Genomic DNA, 20,954 nt, shown 5'->3' with positions numbered 1-20,954 from the left:
AGTGATACATTTGAATGTGTGAGCACTAAGTTATTCACAGATGCAGTTTGTACATGAGTTTTCAAAACCTGATGAAGAACTCTCATGCATGAATGGGTATCACTACATACCTGCAAACGTGTCCATGTTTCTGATATTTATGCATAGCAATTAGTGGTTGTTTCCCCTGCTTTGCGATAGCAACAATGTGAAACACAAATGTCATTTATATTCTTCGCCGTCTCGGATGTCATTTATGTAAATAAAACAAAACATTATTTATGTAGTTGTTCTTGTGCTTGAAATCTCCAGGCCAGTGGTGAAAGTAGCTTTAAAAAAAAGTCGTTGTACTGTGCCTGACGTTTAAAAAAAAAAAAAAAAATCGACAGGTATTTAACATTGTAGAAAAATAATTTCATATCTGTACAATACTTTTTGCCTGGAAAGTTTCTTAAAATACATTTCCTTTTAAATAAAAAGTAGAAAAATTTGGGGAACTGTGAAGTTGTAAATAAAAAAGTAGTGGTACTCAGCGCTCTCTAGTGCAGGGGAGCTCAACTCCAGTCCTCAAGACCCCCAACAGGTAAGGTTTTCAGGATATCCCTGCTTCAGCACGGGTGGCTCACTCAGTCCCAGCTTCAGTACAGGTGGCTCAATCTGTTCCAGCATCAGCACAGGTGGCTGAATCAGTCACATATTCAACAGAGGTGGCTCACTCAGCCACCTGTGCTGAAGCTGGGATATACTGAAAACCTGACCTGTTGGGGGGGGGGGGGGGGCTTGAGGACTGGAGTTAAGCACCGCTGCACTAGTGTCACCAAACGTTGACCACTGGCTAGGACCAGTCTGTTTTTCACTTCTACATTCATATTTAAGAACGTTAAATGAAGTCTTTGCTTTTCTTCCTAGGAGAATGTTTCCTACAATCCGGGTTTCCTTTTCTGGAGTTGATCCAGAAGCCAAGTATATCGTCCTAATGGATATTGTTCCCGTGGACAATAAGAGATACAGATATGCCTATCACAGGTCTTCTTGGCTGGTGGCTGGAAAGGCTGACCCTCCTTTACCTGCTAGGTATGTGGTACCATGTATATCTACGTATGTTACTGAGTAACACAAACATAGTTCTAGAAATAGTATTAGTAAAGGGAAGCAGGGGTTCCTGGATTTTTACTCGATGGGGTCCAGAAACCCCTCTGGGCCATATTCACTAAGCAGTGATATGCCACAAAACACCTTAAAGGACCAGTCCCTGCAATATTCTACATGTGTCTGTTTTTTTTATTTAATAAATCAATTCTGTAGTATTAGATAATACTTACTGCATTTTTATTTTATTTTTCAATAACGCAATTTTAAATGAGTTTTAAAACGTTCTTGTATTTCTATAGCAGGTTTTATCCCACCTCCCCAGCAGTGCAAGATATTTGCAACACTTTCCTGTTTGTGATATTTTGTTGCCAATATTCCCAGCAGTTTGAGCTGCAAACTGTAAAAATAGATAATGTTACCTTAGTAATATAAGAATACATTGTAGCTGCTGAGTTACACTGACTGAAGGATTGATTGAAACTGAAAGGCGGGCATTTAGTGATCCATGGGAAGCAGGATCTTTGCTGCTCGATCACGGGAGAACGAATCGATCGGCAGCTTAGGTAATTCGTTTTCAATAAAGTTAATTAAAGACTGCATATATAAAAACAAAAATATATATGCATATATTTTTTTTAAGTGCCGCTTAGATTGCCTCTTTAAGGCACATTCATTTGGCAACCGATGAACTACACTTCAATAAGCAGAGTGGTTTATTTAAAAGTTTGGATGCATTGAAGGCTATGAGCAAAGCTGGATTTTGCTGTAAAATGAGAAGCATTTTGAACATGGCCTACTTTGCGTCACTGTATCAAGTTATATCGCTATTTCATCTCAGCTTGTGATTTGGCGAGTGCAACACAGGAAGTTAAATAGCCCACCTCCACCCCCATAACTCTAGTTTTTACACTCATGGTATTATCATGCCTATCGTAATGCAATGCTAAACCTGGAAAAATATTAAACATAGCCGAAATTCTAAAAAAAAAAAAAACTAGGAAACTCCATTAAGCGTTTACATTGGAAAGTACTTTTTATTCCAACTCTAGCATACCTTGCTAAGTGCTACTGCTGCTTTACATCCACATGGGTTACAGACGTAGAAATTAAGACTTTATTATGACCCTATTGGAATGCAGTTAGACTTCTCTTTGAAACTGTTCCAGGTAGTAGAAAAGATCTATTCGAGAGATGAAGGCAATAGCAGTTGCAATAATTGTATTAAAAAAGCATAACGGTGCTATAAAACGTAGCAGAACACTCCATTAACAAAAACAGCAGGTTTTTTAAACAGCAATGATCCTTCCAAAGCAGGCAAAATCTATTCAAGATTGGCTTTTATCAGTACGTGTGAAGCAAGGGGTAAACCAGTTCCTCCAGCATGTCTATGTACATTATTTTTGCTACACATATTTATATAAAAAAAAAAATAAGCCACGTGGCTACAGATGCTCGGCAATAACATAGAAGAATCTAACGTTCCACCTGAAACAGTCAAAAAACAGAATTAGACAGAATCTGAGGAAATCTTATACTGAAGAACTAGCTGAGCGGTAATGAGCTTTGTACCTTGTTAGAATCCCGGTATCGACTCCTTGTGGCCTTTTGGGCATCACTTTATCTCCCTGTGCCTCGGGCACCAAAATTAAATTGCAAGCTCTCGGGGCCAGGGACTCCAAAATCTTTGAACAGCACTGTGTACATTAGCAGTGACATAGAAGAAAACAATAGTGTTGTTATAAAATATTTAGAATTGGCCTTGCACTTCTTTAACCCAGGCTGTGCTAAGATGCAGTGTACTACGGCAGGCATAAACTTATATGGGTCCACGTTAAAATGGGTAAGAAGTACAGAGTGACACACTGTGCTCATTTGCATGCCATTACCCAGAATCCCTGGTTGCAGTGGAAGCACTGGTTGCTAAGCGATAATAGGCAAAGACAAGATTGCAGACCTGTCTGAGAAATGCTAATGCACCACAAGTGGTATTTTTGTTCATTGGAAAGTGCGTGATATCCCCATATTAAATGAGGATTCACATTGAAAACGTGAATACGCTTAAATATAATATTCTGAAAGATTTTAAACACAACTAAACATGGCCAGATGGTATAAAGCCATGATAAGTTATGTGAATGTACTTTCACAATGCTCTTTCAGCAAAGGTGGAAAAGGGAGCCCGGTCATATCTATTTTAAATAGATTTGCCATGACAATGAAGTGTTTCAAAATGCTATTTCTCCCTGTTGAATCTCTGTAGGTTGTATGTGCACCCCGACTCTCCCTTCACCGGGGAGCAGTTGCTGAAGCAAATGGTTTCCTTTGAAAAAGTCAAGCTCACAAACAATGAACTGGATCAGCATGGACATGTAAGTATGCACATTTCTGAGTAGTAAGACCAGGAGGTCACATACAGTGCAGAAGCAAAAATAACATCAGCACCATCAGAGAAGATTGCATTACTCAACCAGCCACTAGTGCAGGGACAGATTAAAAAACTGGGAAGGACAGAAGTATTTCAATGTGTGATATGATTAGAGGAAGAAGTATGGGCAGCTCTTCAAGTAGCAAAGATAGTATATTGTATTTACAAACATTTAATCACTGGAATATATTAGATTATTTTTCTTTTTAGTGTAATGGCTCCTGCCTATTTCTAATAATATTTGCCATTTTTTTTTCTACGTACACATTTGTGATGGTATCGTTCATAAGTTTATCTTCCATGTTTGCACTAATGCTAAACTGGAGTGAAACATTCAGCAATATCCCTGTCTGATTCCTTACATAGGCTCTTTTACAATTGAAGACATGCAGATTACTGAGGTGTATTTGGCAGTACACAAAAAGGCGTCATATTTTATATACAATTTCAATTTACAGAGAATATCAAGGAGCGCGTCTGACGTCAGATGCACTGTAAGGAACCCCAACCCTCTCTAATAGCGCGTCTGAGATCAGATGCATTGTAATTTATTCTGTATTTGGTACATTTTCAAATGACCTGAAATTTGCAGGGAACCCTTTAGGGATGCCCGGGGAACCCAAGGGCTCCTAGGAACTCCTGTTGAACAACACATTTCTAACCCCTAAAGGGCAGAATTGGCCAATACTTTACAGAAAACTAATATTTTTACAGTATTATTTCTGTAAACAAAAACTACTGGGGAATTTCAAAATAATGCATGCAATAAGGAGATTATAAAAAAAAAAATTCTTGATTAATTTATTTGGTAAAAGTGTCTTAGATACTTAAATAAATCTTCATAAACCAGCAATACTAACGAAATTATTTAACGAAAGGCTGAGGAGATTTACTAGCCAGCGGTCTGCACTGTTGCTTGATAAATCTGCTATTTTTAGCATCCCAGTTGGTTCTTAAGTGTTTTTTTAAACAAAGTTCTATCACAATATACACAGCCTATCTAAACATATTCCAAACAATGCTAAAACCCAGATTAATTCATAACATATATAACTACTTGTTTTATAGTATATTCACAAATAATAGACCACCACATGTCTATAGCATACAGTACAAATAGCCCAATGCAATGTTCCAGTTAATCTTCGTTGGCAGTCTTTTATATATGCACGCGTGTTGTTGTTTTTTTTAGATTATCCTGAACTCTATGCATAAGTATCAACCAAGGGTTCATATTATTAAGAAGAAGGACCACACGGCGTCTCTCCTGAATCTCAAATCTGAAGAATTCAGGACGTTTATCTTTCAGGAAACAGTTTTTACTGCTGTTACGGCCTACCAAAACCAACTGGTGAGTTCGTCGACTGACCTTTACATACTTATTAGTTTTTTTTTATGAGTTCACACACATATATATATATATATATATATATATATATATATATATATATATATATATATGATACCGTTTCCACAAAATCAGTAGACAGCACTCAGGTAAGTAAAGTAAATCCGTAATTGTATTAAACAAAGCACAAAATTCCAACGTTTCGGTCCCAACAATGGACTGCCCTGAGGAAGGTCCATTTTTGGGACCGAAACGTTGGAATTTTGTGCTTTGTTTAATACAATTACGGATTTACTTTACTTACCTGAGTGCTGTCTGCTGATTTCGTGGAAACGGTATCATACATTTGTCTTTATTTTATGGGATATGTACCAACAATCATTGGATGACTATTGGAATGCCGGCTGCTATGGTTCTTGTATATACATACATACATAAATACATACAGTTATATATATATATATATATATATATATATATATATATATATATATATACACAGCCTTAGCAAGTTTCCTCTTTTTTCTATGCAATGGAAGAAATACATAACACAGTATAATATTGGTAGTGTAGGACCTGGATACCTGGTAGAATATGGGTCTACCGTGACGTGGTTGCAGGCTTAAAATGTTTTGGCCAAAGTATTAAACTAAATGACTCATACTTATGTAACCCCTCTTTACTTTAACTCAGACTATAGAACCTGTCACTGAAGTGGGGGCCTGAGTCCTGTAACTTGGGGGTTAACTCTTATAGTGGGTGGTACACAGAGTGGGAAGCAGGAGTAATTAGACACAAGAAAACTGTAAGGAATTATAGCAAACTGTATATTACTTTATCTATCATTTTGAACAGGGATACATACACAGGGCTACCACATAACCACACAGTATTTCTCTAATCCTACTGAAACAAATCACTAACGTTCCGCCTCTGTCTTTATATATTTTACAGTCACTGCATATTAGTTCACATACCCTGTTGATCAGACAGGGTATTTGTACAATAACCTTTCGTTGGAGCTCTGGTTTCAAACAGATGCAGGCTGCTGCTTCTTACAGTTCATTTGAAAACATAACCTGTGTTCCAATGCAGGGGGATCTCTTTCTTTCCTCTGGCTGTTAAATCCTGATACTTCTCCTCTTAGTTGTTGCAGTGCTCCCTGAGGTGTCACTGTACTTTGTACTGGCCAGCAAAATCCACCAGTCTCCTCACTCCATGGATCGGTCAGGCCCTTGCAGAGTGTTCTGCAGCAGCCACACCATATCAAAACAAACTGCCACACCAGTCCCTTCAGCAATCCCTTTCCAACTGTCACCAATTGTCATTCCACTGGCTAAGCACAGTCACATGGTCCAGTGGAATGTAATTCTTAAAGGGGCCATGTCCTCTGCTGATAGCAGACACAGGGGGTTACATCTTCCCCCTGCTGAAATGTTGATGTCCCCATCAACCAGGATAAACCAACAATACATTTATCTAATCTAACAATTAACTTCTCTTGAGGTACATCATCAGTACAGTAGATCCGACACTCAAACAGTTTTGACAGACAGCATTCTTGTTACCCCAGAATGTTCTACATTCCCCAACATCTACTATTTCCAGAGTCATGGGTACTACCAATCGAACAGTAATAACCATAGGGACCTCAGTTGAAACTCCTGGTAAGTCATAGGTCAGTCTCATGTGGGGTCTAGTCTCCCTTAGGATGTGAGGCTAATGCCGGAGGTATGACATCTACTTCCCTTTCCACCTTAGGGGACTCATATGGTACCGGTGACTCAGATATTGCGGGCCCTGCACTAGGGGAAGACTCACAGTCACCTATCACGGATTCATCAGGACCTATGGGGGTAAATTCCCTGCACGGGGATCCAGTTCAAGAATAACAGTTTTTTCTAAATTCTGATTGTATTTTGGGACCCGGTTGAGGCGCAGGCAGTTATTCCCTGTTCAAAATATTTGCCAAGTGCCCTAACATTCCTTCACCAGTGTACCCTGGAACTCTTGTTCGTACTCCTCATCACTGTCTTGCCTATCCTGGCTAACTGGATATGTACCAGAACCCTGTCCTCTGTTCAATCGATCACTTCTCCTGGGCCTATGGGGTTCTCTTGGAATGTTTTCTCTCTAGGCAGCGCACTAACTGACCTATTGGCAGGAGGTGGTTTCTATGTAGATTCTTTGTGGGCCCATTTCCCTTTTCAGGCCTCATTCAGTAGACGGGGAGTTCTTCTAGCTTCTCTACTACCACATAAGGCTCGGTTTTCCAGTGATTTGCTATTTTGTGTTTTCCTGGTATCTCCAGATTCCGGATAAGGACTCAGTCCGGCAGTTGTAACTCTTGCCCGTGTACTCTTTTATCGTAACAGCTTTTGTTTCCATGATTATTTGTGTCAGATGCAGAAGCGGCCAGCTTGTACGCTTCTTGTAACTGGTCTCTGAGTTTCTGTACATGTTGAATGTACGTGGTTGGGGATGTGCTATCTGCCGACACTCCAAAACACAGGTCAATGGGCAATCGGGTTTCCTGTCAAAACATTAGGTAATAGGGTGAATACCCAGTGGCTTCATTCTTGGTGCAGTTATAAGCATGGACTAAGTGGTGTACATGCTGACTCCATCTTTCCTTTCCTTGATTATTTAGGATACCCATCATATTTAATAGGGTCCTTTGGAATCTCTCTGGTTGCGGATCTCCTTGTGGGTGGTAAGGCGTGGTTCTGGATTTTTTTTATCCCATAGATGCGCAGTAATTCCTTGATAAGTCGGCTTTTGAAGTCCCATCCTTGGTCGGAGTGTATCCTGGCTGGCAATCCATAATGGACAAAATACTTGTCCCATAACACTTTGACGACTGTATCAGCTCGTTGGTCCTTTGGGGGAAATGCTTGCGCATACCGGGAGAAGTGATCTGTGACCACTAAGATATTACTGGTGTTCTTGCTATCTGACAGGAAGTCCAAGTCCAGTGGCCCACTGCTGGTGATATTGGTCAAGGGTGTACGGCCCGGGTAGGCAAAGTCTTTCTGGTCACACACCTTCCACCGTTCTTACAATATTCCTCAACATCCTATGCCATTTTGGGACAATAGAATCGATCTTTCACTGATCCCATTGTTTTGTCTGTGCCCAAATGGCCATGATTGTCGTGTAGTGAATGTAGAACCACTTGCATATACCGGTACGGAAGTACCAGATGCTTAGTCACCAGGTGCTGCGTTTTCTTATAAATTCTGAACATTACTCCATTCTTAAGCAGCAGGTTATCCCAGTGCTTCACAAGGAGTCGACTCTCAGGGTGCTTCCCGATGACTGCCCGAGGTGACTTCCGGTCCCTCAGAGCTGACCAAATGTCTCTCAGTCCAAGGTCTGTGTGCTGCGATCAGGATAGATCTTGTCGGTTTAGTTGGGGTAATCCCTCCATGGTCAACGCTGCGGGGTGAGGGTATAATAAAGGTACTCAAGTGGGAGAGATCCCCAGACTATCAGCCACTCTATTTGGATTCTCTGTGGTAATTTGTCTCGGTATTTCTACTTGCTTGCACATTGCGTGCACTCCTGCAGCGGTAATGTTTTTCCAAAGTTCATCCTGGGTTTGGGGGTCCCAGAGAATTCGTGACAATGCATCGGCATCAATATTTTGTTTCCCAGGTCTGTACTTTAGACTGAAATTGTAAGTGTCCAATGCTGCCAACCACCTGTGTCCAGTGGCATCCAGTTTCGCTGATGTTAGAATATACGTAAGGGGAATGTTGTCTGTGAGCACTACAAACGCTGCTCCATATAGATAGTCATGTAGTTTGTCCACTACCGCCCATTTCAAAGCAAAAAACTCCAGTTTGTGTACTGGGTAGTTTTTCTTGGACAGCATCAACCCGTGGCTCACAAACGCTACTGGTCTCAGTCCCCCTTGGTGCTCTTGGTACAGCACTGTCCCCTGCAGCACATAGGGCTTTTGTGGATCTGCAAATGCTAGTACAGGTGTCTTCATCAGCCAACTTTTATGGCTTGGAAAGCTTCCTCACACTTAGGAGTCCATCTATTCCCAAATGGTTCATTAATTTTGAAATAATCTTGACTGGTGGCCCCTGCGGTCATGCTACGCCCTTTTGGTGGTGGGTAATCCTTTGTCAGCTGTGTCAAGGGTTGGACTATAGTTGAGAAGTTGTTCACGAACCATCTGTAATACCCGCAGAATCCGAAGAAAGACAGCAGTTCTGTTAGCTGCGTATGCTTTGGCCATGATGCAATAGCCTCTAATTTAGAAGGATCGGTGGCCACTCCTTTCTCAGATACGATGTTCCCTACGTATGTGACAGACGTCCGACAGAACTGACACTTGTCCACTGATCATTTTAGTCCACTGTTACTTAATCGATCTAACACCTTCATCAACCGAGCTTCGTGTTCCTCCAGGGTTTTCCCAAATACTACTATAGCGTCCAGGTATACCAGCACTTCACGTAGGTTCATATCTCCCACTACTCGTTCTATTAGCCTTTGGAACATAGCTGTTGCCCCTGACACTCCGCTGAAACTGGTAGAACCCCAACGGACATATAAAGGCAATCTTCTCTTTGTCGTGTTGGCTCATTGGGATCTAATAATATCCACTGTGAAGATCCAAAACTGAAAACCACTTGCTCCCAGTGAGGAAATCCAATGTGTCTTCTATACGCGGCATCGGGTACTGATCTGGGGGTGGTCCTTTTGTTCAATGTGCGATAATCAATACACATCCTCACGGCTTCATTTTTTTTCTGGGTGACCACTATGGGTGATGCATCCGGGCTTCTGGATTCGGAAATGATGCCAGCTCTCACTAGTTCCTGGAGGTGTCTCCTCACATCCTCCACATAAGCCAGGGCCAATCTCCGTGACCTTTCTCTAAAAGGGCGCGCATCATGAAGACGAATCTGGTGTTCCACTCTATGGGCTTTTCTTACATACCAATCTTGAGTGGAGAAAACGTCTGGCTTATAAGCCATTTTTTCTTGTAGCCGTTTCTTCCAGTGTTCTGGAACAGTACTATCTCCAAAATTGAACATGTCTGACGCCTTCTGTTATGAGTGTTCTTCATCCCGGCTAGGCCTATCACTTCAGCACTGTACAGGTGAGCTATCACAATGTCTCTTTGTATCCACACGTCATGGGAAGTCTCATTTCTCACTTCCACTCCTATAGTCTGTTTTTCATTTCTGCATGGACAGCACTCTGGCCTTTTAGTAATATGCACCCAGGAAATTGTCCGGGGGCAGGTTCTTCTATAATTACAGTGGAACTCTTTACTTCTTGATGGAGGGTCACCTTCACTGCAATTAAATAAACATGGGAGAAGAAGTGGCTCCGTGAGTAAAGACACTGACTGGCACTGAGTTTGAAGCAGTTGAACTGGTTCAATTCCCGGTGTCGGCTCCTTGTGACATTGGGCAAGTCACTTTATCTCCCTGTGCCTCAGGCACCAAAAATAGATTGGAATCTCCACGGGGCAGGGACCTTTGCCTGCAAAGCGCCACGTAAAACTAGCAACGCTATACAAGAACATGCTAAAAAAAAAAACATCGTTGGTAGACACTTTTTTCATCCAAAGACCGGGCCAACGGACATCTCCTTTGGGGTTATAAGACTTGTTAGTGGCATCATTCTCAGCTCGTCGGTTCACCTTCAAACACATAGTGAATGGTCAATGTCCGATCATAATCATCTCCTCCAACAGTCTGGCACCAATTCGACATATTAGTGCCACTACTTCAAGGTGTCCGGCAACCCCAGCAATTTAATTGGGAAATTCCAACTTCACGACCACGTAGCCCAAGTACGGATAACTAGCTTCACTGAGGCCCTACACAACAAGTCCATTCAGCGGCTGCAGTGGCAGGTGTCGAATATATAGGTTGTACCATGATTGAAAGATTATAGACCCTTGCGATCCACTAACCAGAAGAACCTTGCATGGTTTTCCTTCAATAAATGCCCTCAGAAGGGCCAAGAATCCCAAATGGCAGATTGGGGTACCTGCAGATGCTTGCGGGGTGTGTTAGTCATGGAGCTTCTTTTCGCGTAGGGCCTGGCATGCTCCCTTACGAGGTCTCTCTGTTATTTCCCTGCTTCTTGAAGGCTTCTCTTGCCTTTGGTGCCTTGCAGTACGCAGCCTAATGTCCATGTTCCCCAGACTGGAAACAACCCATACCTCGATTTCTACGGAACCGGTCCCGGTGATAGGTCCGGGGCGTATCCGGAAGAGTACCCGCTGAGGCCTTCTTTTTGGGTGCCGCAGCCATCATCAATGTGTTCATTTGCGCCATTAGCTCTTGAATTTGTTTTCTAAGCTCTGCATTGCTAGCACCGTTCTCCTCACAGCCTCCTGCACTGGCGACAGCTACCCTGGCATGGGTAGTTGTAGTTCTAAGTGCCGCTCGAGTCTCTTTCTTGTCCTCTTCCGTACGCACTTCCCAGATAAGCTGTTCAAACGTGGGAGGATTCTCTTTCCTCTCTCTAATACATAGTCGTATTGCGGTTAAATCATCTAATAATGCACCCCGATCGACTTGTTCTAGTCTCTCCTTGTCGGCCTGACCAGCTTCAATTCTTCCCCTTAATACAACACGGTGTAGTAGCTTCTCTATTCTATGTAAGTACTCAGAGAACATTTCCCCATCCTATTGTAGAGAATTCCTAAACTTATAGTACAGATCATCAGAACCTTCCGTGGTCCCATAAGCACTTTCCAGTACATCCAGATAATTGGTTACTGTCGCCTCTGAGGATCGCACGCATAACACCTTTATGGCGTCTAATGCTGGGCCTCTCAGACTCTCTGTAATCCTTTTTCGCTTCTCCCCATCAGAACACAGCCAGTCACGCACCATTTGGCTAGCAGTGCCCATCCAATTTTTAAAATTATCCTCTCCTACAGGGATAGGCTTCACCCCGGAGAATGTCCTTAGTCGTTGTTAGGGGCTATTCTCACTGATGGGTTTCATGACTCTGTCTAGTACTTGTCCCACCACTTGTAATAGGGCCTCGGAGGAAGGGGCAGAAATTATGTTCAAGGGTTTTGGGGTGGCTGCACCCATCTCACTCACAAGTTCGTCTAGAGCAGGCCTGCACAACTCGTAAAGTGAGAAGGGCCGAACTCCAAGGAAAAAAAAATTGGGCCGCACGGGTAAAATCACCATCATCATCATCATCATCATCATCATCATCATCATCATCATCATCATCATCATCATCATCATCATCATCATCATCATCATCATCATCATCATCATCATCATCATCATCATCTCTCATCATCATCCTCATATATCTCCCCCAGCACCCCTCATCATCATCCTCATATCTCCCCCAGCACCCTTCATCATCATCCTCCATCTCCCATCACATCACTCTCTCCCCCTGCACCTCACATCACTCTCCCCCCTGCACCTCACATCACCCCCCTTGCACCTCAAATCACCCCATGCACCTCAAATCACCCCCCTTGCACCTCAAATCACCCCCTTGCACCTCAAATCACCCCCATGCACCTCAAATCACCCCCCATGCACCTCAAATCACCCCCATGCACCTCAAATCACCCCCATGCACCTCAACCCCCATGCACCTCAAATCACCCCCCTTGCATCTCAAATCACCCCCATGCACCTCAAATCACCCCCCATGCACCTCAAATCACCCCCCTTGCACCTCAAATCACCCCCCATGCACCTCAAATCACACCCCATGCACCTCAAATCACCCCCCATGCACCTCAAATCACCCCCCTTGCACCTCAAATCACCCCCCTTGCACCTCAAATCACCCCCCATGCACCTCAAATCACCCCGCATGCACCTCAGATCACCCCTGTACCTCACCCCCCCTGCAGCCCCCCTGTACCTTACCCCACACCCTGCAGCCCCCCTGTACCTCACCTCCCCCCCTGCACCTCACCTCCCCCCCTGCACCTCACCTCACGGTGGCAGAGCAGGCAGGACAAGCACTGCGGGCACAGGAAGTGCCACACGCATAGAGCGTGCAGTCCTGAAAGCAGGCTCGCGGGCGGGAGAGGAGGGGGAGCGCGGGCTTGAGAGGATGGGGAGAGCTGGTGGGATGAAAGCAGGTTCGCGAGGGGGATGAAAGCGGGCTCGCGAGGGGGATGAAAGCGGGCTCCTGAGGGGGAAAGCGGGCTCGCGAGGGGGAAAGCGGGCTCGCGGGGGGGAGAGCGGGCTCAGGAGGGAGGCGGATGAGGAAAGCCGCCACGGGCCACACAATGAGTGCAGGCCTGGTCTAGAGTCTTCCCTTCCATCAGTAATAATTATTTTACTCTATATACCAGTCGGTTAGGGGGCAAGTCATGAACTGCAACAGCGGGACTGTAGGCGGGCGCTCACAGAGGTATGCAAGGGAGACTGATTATAGTGAAATTAAATAAGCCTTTTATTGCGCCTGTTTCCTTAACATCAGGAAACCATCCAAACAAGGGGTAAACAAAGCTTCTATTCACTTGGGAGTATTTCTAGTGAAATACTATGCAGTTCACAACTCCCTTAGATAAGCATGTCTCCCAGCCACAAACATATAGCATGAGATGAACAGATATAAAAAGTCTTGTATATGAAAGTCTTATCTGTTTGTAGTGGTTTGGAGGGAAAATCTTCTCTGTCCCAGGTTCAGCTCCCTTTTCCTCAGGGTGTGTCAGCATTCAGGTTTAGAAGTTTCCCCTGTGTCTTGAAAGCAGCTCTGCTGTTTCTTCTGGCAGGGCTCAAGACTGTTTGTCTCCAAGTTCAGCTCAGGTGTGAGCTAAGGAGTCTCACTTCCTGTCTCAAAAGACAGGCTTTTTTAAGCAATCTAATCAGGCAGGTGGTGTTTGTTAATTGACTACCAGCAGTTAACCACCCCACTGCTGGATTAGAGGCACATTACTTGAACAGGGATAACTCCCCTGTTACATACCTCCCCTGTTTGTTGGAAGCTCGGGCTTGCCACGGCCAAAGCCCATCCTTCCACTCTCATTCGAGATATCTCTGTGACTTGAATGAGAGTGGATGGAGGAAGAGAACCCTCAGTCCTGCTGGGATTGGAGCCCTTTCTCCAGTTTATTCGTGTCTCCTCCTGAAGGTGCTTGAGATCAGCACCCCTCAGTCGCTCGAGGAGGACTTTTTCCAAGTATAGTCTTTTTGCTACATGCGCGGTCATGAGATTTCCCTCGCGTTGGGTGCTCGTCTTATTGTAGGCATACTGTATGGCAGCAGTTGCAGAGCGTTTAAAAACAGCCCTTTGAGTTTTCCGCTCTTGAAGCTGTCTCTCTGCCCTTTTCCCACTCAATGGGATTGCTAGTTCAGCCTCTTTGTGGTTAAGTTGCAATTCCACACCCACTTCCAGAGAATGTCCCATCTTTTCAGCTTCATCAGCTAAGGATTCTTCTGGTTTTGATTCAGCACGTGTACCTTCTTTTGTTGCCTGTTGGGTGGCTGAAGGTTTTGCTAGTGCTTGTTTAGGTGGTTCAAATTTTGCAACCTTGTCTTTCAGATGAGCGGTATTCCCAGCTCTCACTGTACCCTTGTCTTCATGGGTTTTTGAGGCTGTGGGATACTGATGCTTAGTCAGGGTCAATATTTGTCCTTGTAGGACTGTAATCTCATCCGTGAGAGATCCCTGTTTTTTGAGTGCGTCTTGCAAGTCTCTTCTCAGGGAATTTATCTGCACGCTTTGCTTTCTCCGAGCTTGCTTCCACATTTTTATTGCATTGTGAAGCACTATGAATTTCTTTGCTCGGGCCACAGTTACTTGTTTTAGTTTCTGGACCTTCTTGTGCTCCCTTTTGTGCCGGGTCACCTGGGTTCTAAGCTTGGCCTCTAGCAATGCTTTGGTGACGCTCAGGGTAGCCTTCAGTTTCTCATGCTGCTTTGCGGGGACATACTGGGTCATCAGACGTTCCTGCAGCACTTGAATTTCTTTAACAGCCTGCAGATTTTCTTCCTGCAGAGTTCGCTGCTTCTCCTCGGCCTTCTCGAGGTGCGTACGCAGACCTTGCAGTTGGTTCTGCAGTTGGTGCTCTGCTTCAAACTTCTCACCTTCCAAAAGTCTATTTATTTCCTTAAGCTCGTGCAGCTTTTCATTCTTTTCCTTGACGTCGTTTGTCAAATTAAAATTTTCTTCTTTGAGTTTTAAGTTTTTTCTTTGTAATCTTAAATTTTCTCCTTTTTCAGTCTCTGTACTATTCAGGGCCTCTTTGCAGTCCTCCTTCCATTTACGCACATCTGCTTTGAGAATGACAGTCTCCTGGCGTGAGACTTCCTTCTCTAGGTTGAGGGTCTGAAGCTCCTTCTGAGAGACTTGGAGATCTGTATCAAGATTGACAATAGTTTCTTTAGAAATGTCCAGCTCCTCAGTGAGACTGTGTAGTTCCTTTCTGGAAACTTCCAGATCTGTGTGGCAGCTGTTGGTCTCATGATGTGAGGCATCTAGTGCTCTGCGGAATGTCTGAACCTCTTTCTGAGATACGTCCACCTCTGTCCGGACATTGTTGACCTCCTGTTGTGAGGCATTCAGCTCTACGCGAAGAGTGTGAACTTCTTGCTGAAAGACTGTCATCTGCTTTAGTGCCTCCTCATACTTCCGCTTCAGCTTAGTCATCATTTTACCAGATTGGCTTTGCTTTTCATCCATGCCGGAAATAGTAGCGTTTGCAGTATCTAGCTCAGTCTTGAGATCGTCCAATTCTGTCCTGGCTGCAGAGTACATTGCGAGCACATGTTCCTGTAGCTTCACGTTATTTTTCAGTAGCTCCGCGTAACCATCTTTCCTTTGTTTCAATTGTTCACGGAGTATATCACAGTCACGCCTGGCATTTTTCAGGGCATCTTCAGGGCTGGTCAAGGGATCAACACTCACTGGTTCCGGCTCCGCTTCCCTGGGATGGTTGGTTGAGGGTTCCTCACTGTTGGCACCGGACAGACACTTCTTTGGGATACACGACTTCTGCCTTGGGCCCTCTGTATATTCGGTTAACCGCGGGACGAATTCTCCATTTTCTCTAGGCTGCAGGGCAACTCGGCCCCCCTTTTCCTCCACAGGATCTGCGGACGTGTCTGTTCCTTCCACGGTAAGTGAAGAACCGCTTTTCTTTTTCCGCCTTTTTGATTTGGATGACACCGTCCCTTCAGGGATACTGGGGTCTCCATCTTCATTTAAAATTTTAGCAGCGTCACTGGATCCACCCGGCTTTTCTTGCAACTGTAATAGCTGACGGAAATATTCGGTGATCCACTGCTCCCGCTCTTTCTCCTGCTGATCATATTCGTCATCAAAGGGAGCGGTCTTTTCGGTTCGTGCCGAGTTCAGGCACCCCCACCATTCTTGGGGTGTTTTGTGGGTGTGACTCGGTTCGGGTTCCCTGTAAGAGATGTCTTCCTCTTTATTGGACTGGAAGGGCCACTCTTCCGTGGGGTAGGGTTCATTACAGGAACGCTGCATCTTGTCCTCCATTTTTAGGCTATCAGGTGTAATTTTCTTCCTGACCTCAGGAGGCGCTATTGCAGCTGTTGCCACTGTATTTGCTAATTGTGGTAGTCCTACTGGTGGGCATATTTTGCTTGTAGAGGTCGTAGCTCTCACAGGCATCTCTGTAGACGTTTTCTTTCTTGGGTAAGTTTTACAATATCAGCAGTACTGTGCATGCATTTTCTCTTATCAGGTATACAAGATGTGCAGTTGCTAGGTAAAAACGTCTATTTGCTTTATACCATTTACTTGCTAGGTTTAATCTCTCATTGGGTATGCTTAATGTGTAGTTGCTAGGTAAAAACTTCTGTTTGATTTACATCATTTACTTGCTAGGTGCAATCTCTCTGCACCAGCCAAATAATGTGATTTTCTGTTTGAGTTCAGTCTCAACTTTGGGTATTATGACATTCACTCTTCACACTTTGGGATACATTTTACACAGTTCAGCAATTCCTTTTTTTCTAGTAGGCAATTTTACCCTCAGCACTTGTTTACTGAAAATTCCCCTGCTTCAGCACAGTCTTGCATCAATTTTCACATTTTTCTGCATATACTCCATTCACAACTTGTAGTCCTATGCGGTGTGGCAGCCTTTACTTGCAGAATCAGTACCGCTCATGGGTCACCATCTGTATTCACTGCTTCAGCTAAACATTTGAAAATAACAAACGCCTATCCCTTTCAAGGGCTAACTCACTTCTTGAACCCTGACTATGACTGGAAGGCAAACCTCCTATTTCAATGAGCATATTACACTTTATTGTGATAGGCAAATAAGGTTTTACTTGCTTCAGCAGTCTCTCTCTCTCTCCTCTTGGGATTGGGGAAAAGAGTCCATCTGTGGTTTTGTAAGTTTCAGTGCAGTGGTGTGTATCACTTTAACTCTGATCTCTGCTGCATGAGATTTTTTTTTTTTTTTTTTTAAGTTGCTCAGACTGTTTGTAGGCAAAAAGCATAAAAAAAAATTCACAGAACAAATCTCCGGTCCATTCTAACTTCAAAGACCCCCTCTCGTCCCACTTCGGACACCATATGTAGGCGGACGCTCACAGAGGTATGCAAGGGAGACTGATTATAGTGAAATTAAATAAGCCTTTTATTGCGCCTGTTTCCTTAACATCAGGGAACCATCCAAACAAGGGGTAAACAAAGCTTCTATTCACTTGGGAGTATTTCTAGTGAAATACTATGCAGTTCACAACTCCCTTAGATAAGCATGTCTCCCAGCCACAAACATATAGCATGAGATGAACAGATATAAAAAGTCTTGTATATGAAAGTCTTATCGGTTTGTAGTGGTTTGGAGGGAAAATCTTCTCTGTCCCAGGTTCAGCTCCCTTTTCCTCAGGGTGTGTCAGCATTCAGGTTTAGAAGTTTCCCCTCTGTCTTGAAAGCAGCTCTGCTGTTTCTTCTGGCAGGGCTCAAGACTGTTTGTCTCCAAGTTCAGCTCAGGTGTGAGCTAAGGAGTCTCACTTCCTGTCTCAAAAGACAGGCTTTTCTAAGCAATCTAATCAGGCAGGTGGTGTTTGTTAATTGACTACCAGCAGTTAACCACCACACTGCTGGATTAGAGGCACATTACTTGAACAGGGATATCTCCCCTGTTACAGGGACTATATCGAGTAATAAGACTCCATACAGTTGTGGCATCTACCCTGGGTACACTTGTGGGTCCTGTCTGTGGGTCAATAGCTTCAGAGCATACACAGAATATAATTTAAAAAAATCATCATAATGTAACACTTTTTCTTTTATCCGGATTTTCCCCCACACTTGCACTGTTTCAAGCAACCCATTAATAGCTACATCATCCACAGTGTCAGGGATTCCTGTTACTAAAAAGGCCTTATCACGGTCTATTCCCACCCTGGAGCACCAGTCAGTTAAGATGGTGGCACTCATGGTGACAGAAAAACCTTGTGCACTACACAAAATGTCCACCGTCACGTTTTCTTGATGGACAGTATCAGTAGATATCCCTGCGCTTTTGTCCCCTTTATGGTGAAAATCTCAGCAGCGCCTCCAATGTAACCCCTCTTTACTTTACCTCAGCCTATAGAACCTGTCACTGAGGTCAGGGCCTGAGTCCTGAAACTTCTGTAACTTGGGGTTTCGCAGGAGTAATTAGACACAACAAAACTGTAAGGAATTATAGCAAACTGTATATTACTTTATCTATCATTTTGAACAGGGATACATACAGTAAACAGGGCTACGACATAACCACACAGTATTTCTCTAATCCTACAAAAACAAATCACAACCGTTGCGCCTCTGTATATATTTTACAGTCACTGCATATTAGTTCACATACCCTGTTGATCAGACAGGGTATTTGTTTAATAACCTTTCGTTGGAGCTCTGGTTTCAAACAGATGCAGGCTGCTGCTTCTTACAGTTCATTTGAAAACATAACCTGTGTTCCAATTCAGGGGGATCTATTTCTTTCCTCTGGCTGTTAAATCCTGATATTTCTCCTCTTAGCTGTTGCAGTGCTCCCTGAGGTGTCACTGTACTTTGTACTGGCCAGCAAAATCCACCAGTCTCCTCACTCCATGGATCGGTCAGGCCCTTGCAGTGTTCTTCAGCAGCCTCACCATATCAAAACAAAGTGCCACACCAGTCCCTTCAGCAATCCCTTTCCAACTGGCACCAACTGTCATTCCACTGGCTAAGCACAGTCACATGGTCCAGTGGAAAATAATTCTTAAAGGGGCCATGTCCTGTGCTGATAGCAGGCACAGGGGGTTACAAATATGAGGGCAGAATATAGATAAAATACATAGTAATGTACTAACTAATTTGTCATATAGGTTGTAGCATTGGGGCTGTGTTGTGTGTGTGTGTGTGTGTGTGTGTGTGTATACGGGGTTGTAGACCTGCCTTAGACATGCAGATGAGCATACAGTTATATATATATATATATATATATATATATATATATATATATATATATATATATATATAATTTAATATATACTATAATATTTAATATATATTAAACCTTAGTCACCACAATACAATTATACCACACACAAGAAAACACTAAAACTATTTAAAGCGATTGTACATTCTTCAACATTCCAATGATCTTTTCCTGGTCTTTTCCATGTTGAACAGAAAGATCTGAGATGAATATATGATGGTAGGCAATTAAAAGAAACGCCCCAATTAAGTTCATTGGTTTATAGTAAGGATGTTCGAGTCAAACTTCAGAACACGTCTTTCGAGTCTCGGTGAAATTCCAGCCAAAACCCTAAAAAGGCTCATCCTTGGATTCATTTTTCTTTTGTTCCTAAATAAACCAGGCAAACGTTTGCGTTTGTGAATTAAACAGACCGCAATCTTTTGCTAAAAAAAATTGTTCAAACATCTTCGACAACAAGTTCAACAATTTCGCAAATATTTTTAGGATACTTTGTGGGCTTTGTGCTACTTTTTCATGGACCGATGTATCAACCATGCACAACTATTGACTTGTGCATAAACTTCAAGATTGCAGAGGTCTCTTTGCCAGATGTGACCTCCAAACTGGAGATGGGAGCCTTACATACATAGCACATGAGATTCATCACAGCGCGGGTCTTCATCTGCGAATGAGGTGTTCAGACATTTAGCATACATCTTTCTGAGCCCAATACGGCTACTAGCACCATTCAACGAGCAAAAATAAAATACAAATCTGCCTATTTTGATTTTTTTTCCACAATATAAAAAAAATCCAAAACCAATCGAGTTCCAAAACCAAAACAATATATATATTTTTTTAGAATCAAAACATCAGTGAAAGTGCCCAGCCTTGCAGTGCTTCTGTTTCTCTAATTTAACTCACATCAAAGAATATGTCATGTTCGGGCATATCATTTATGAGTGTTTAGAGATAAGCACATGCATTATCATACACAATTATTTATAGCTAATTGAAATAAGAACATTTTCTTCCCTTTTTCTCCATTGCGGCTGCTAAAGATTTGATTCAATTTACTCTCCCTTTATTGGATAAAAGATAAACACATTACACTTTCAACAAACTATCTCATAATTTTAAGATTTAAAGGTCGTGTTTCAATCCGAGCAGTCAAACCGCTGTGACAGAGTTGAATTGCAGGTCAAGTGACATATTCCAAGATGGTTTTTGATGGATGCGCAGATTACGGTGTATTGGCGAGGACATGACGGGGGTTATTTGTCAAATGTCTGATACTGATAAATGTACTATGATGACACCATGTTTGCTTTTGACAATATATATCCACATTGTGCACTTGCGCCACATCTAAGGCTAAGGCCCCGCTCCCTCAGTCAGCGCGCCCGCACTGCAGACAGGCGGCGCGCTGACAGGCACAGACCGCGATATGCGGTCTGTAGGGAGCCGGAGCCAGAGCGGAAGGGGGCGGGAGTGGGAAGGGGGGGGGCGCGGTTTGATCGGAGCCCCCCCCCCCGCCCCCCTCTCCTTCCACGGGCTCGGTCTCGGTCTCCCGAGCTGCAGGAGGGAGCTGCTGTGGGCTGCTGGAAGGTAAGCAGCTCCCGCTCCCTCCCCCTTCCCCCACAAATGCCCTCCTCACACACGCTGATACACACACACACACACCCTACCTTGTGGAGGAAGCTGTC

At 43.5% G+C, this 20,954-nt stretch overlaps 1 protein-coding gene across 3 annotated transcripts in view; it reads left to right on the top strand.

Annotated features, from left to right (window-relative positions):
- Positions 1-20,954, top strand: part of TBX20 (T-box transcription factor 20) — a 63,943-nt gene that overhangs the window by 7,575 nt on the left and 35,414 nt on the right. For all 3 annotated transcript variants that reach the window (XM_075586609.1, XM_075586610.1, XM_075586611.1), the window contains exons 3-5: positions 889-1,053; positions 3,332-3,440; positions 4,689-4,847. In XM_075586609.1, the coding sequence (XP_075442724.1) occupies positions 889-1,053; positions 3,332-3,440; positions 4,689-4,847 (433 nt within the window). The remainder of the gene's footprint in view (positions 1-888; positions 1,054-3,331; positions 3,441-4,688; positions 4,848-20,954) is intronic.

The sequence above is a fragment of the Ascaphus truei genome, chromosome 2 (genome assembly GCF_040206685.1).
Source record: "Ascaphus truei isolate aAscTru1 chromosome 2, aAscTru1.hap1, whole genome shotgun sequence".
Lineage (NCBI taxonomy): Eukaryota > Metazoa > Chordata > Amphibia > Anura > Ascaphidae > Ascaphus > Ascaphus truei.
The sequence above is the reverse complement of the archived record's forward strand: the minus strand, read 5'-3'. Positions and strand labels throughout refer to the sequence as shown.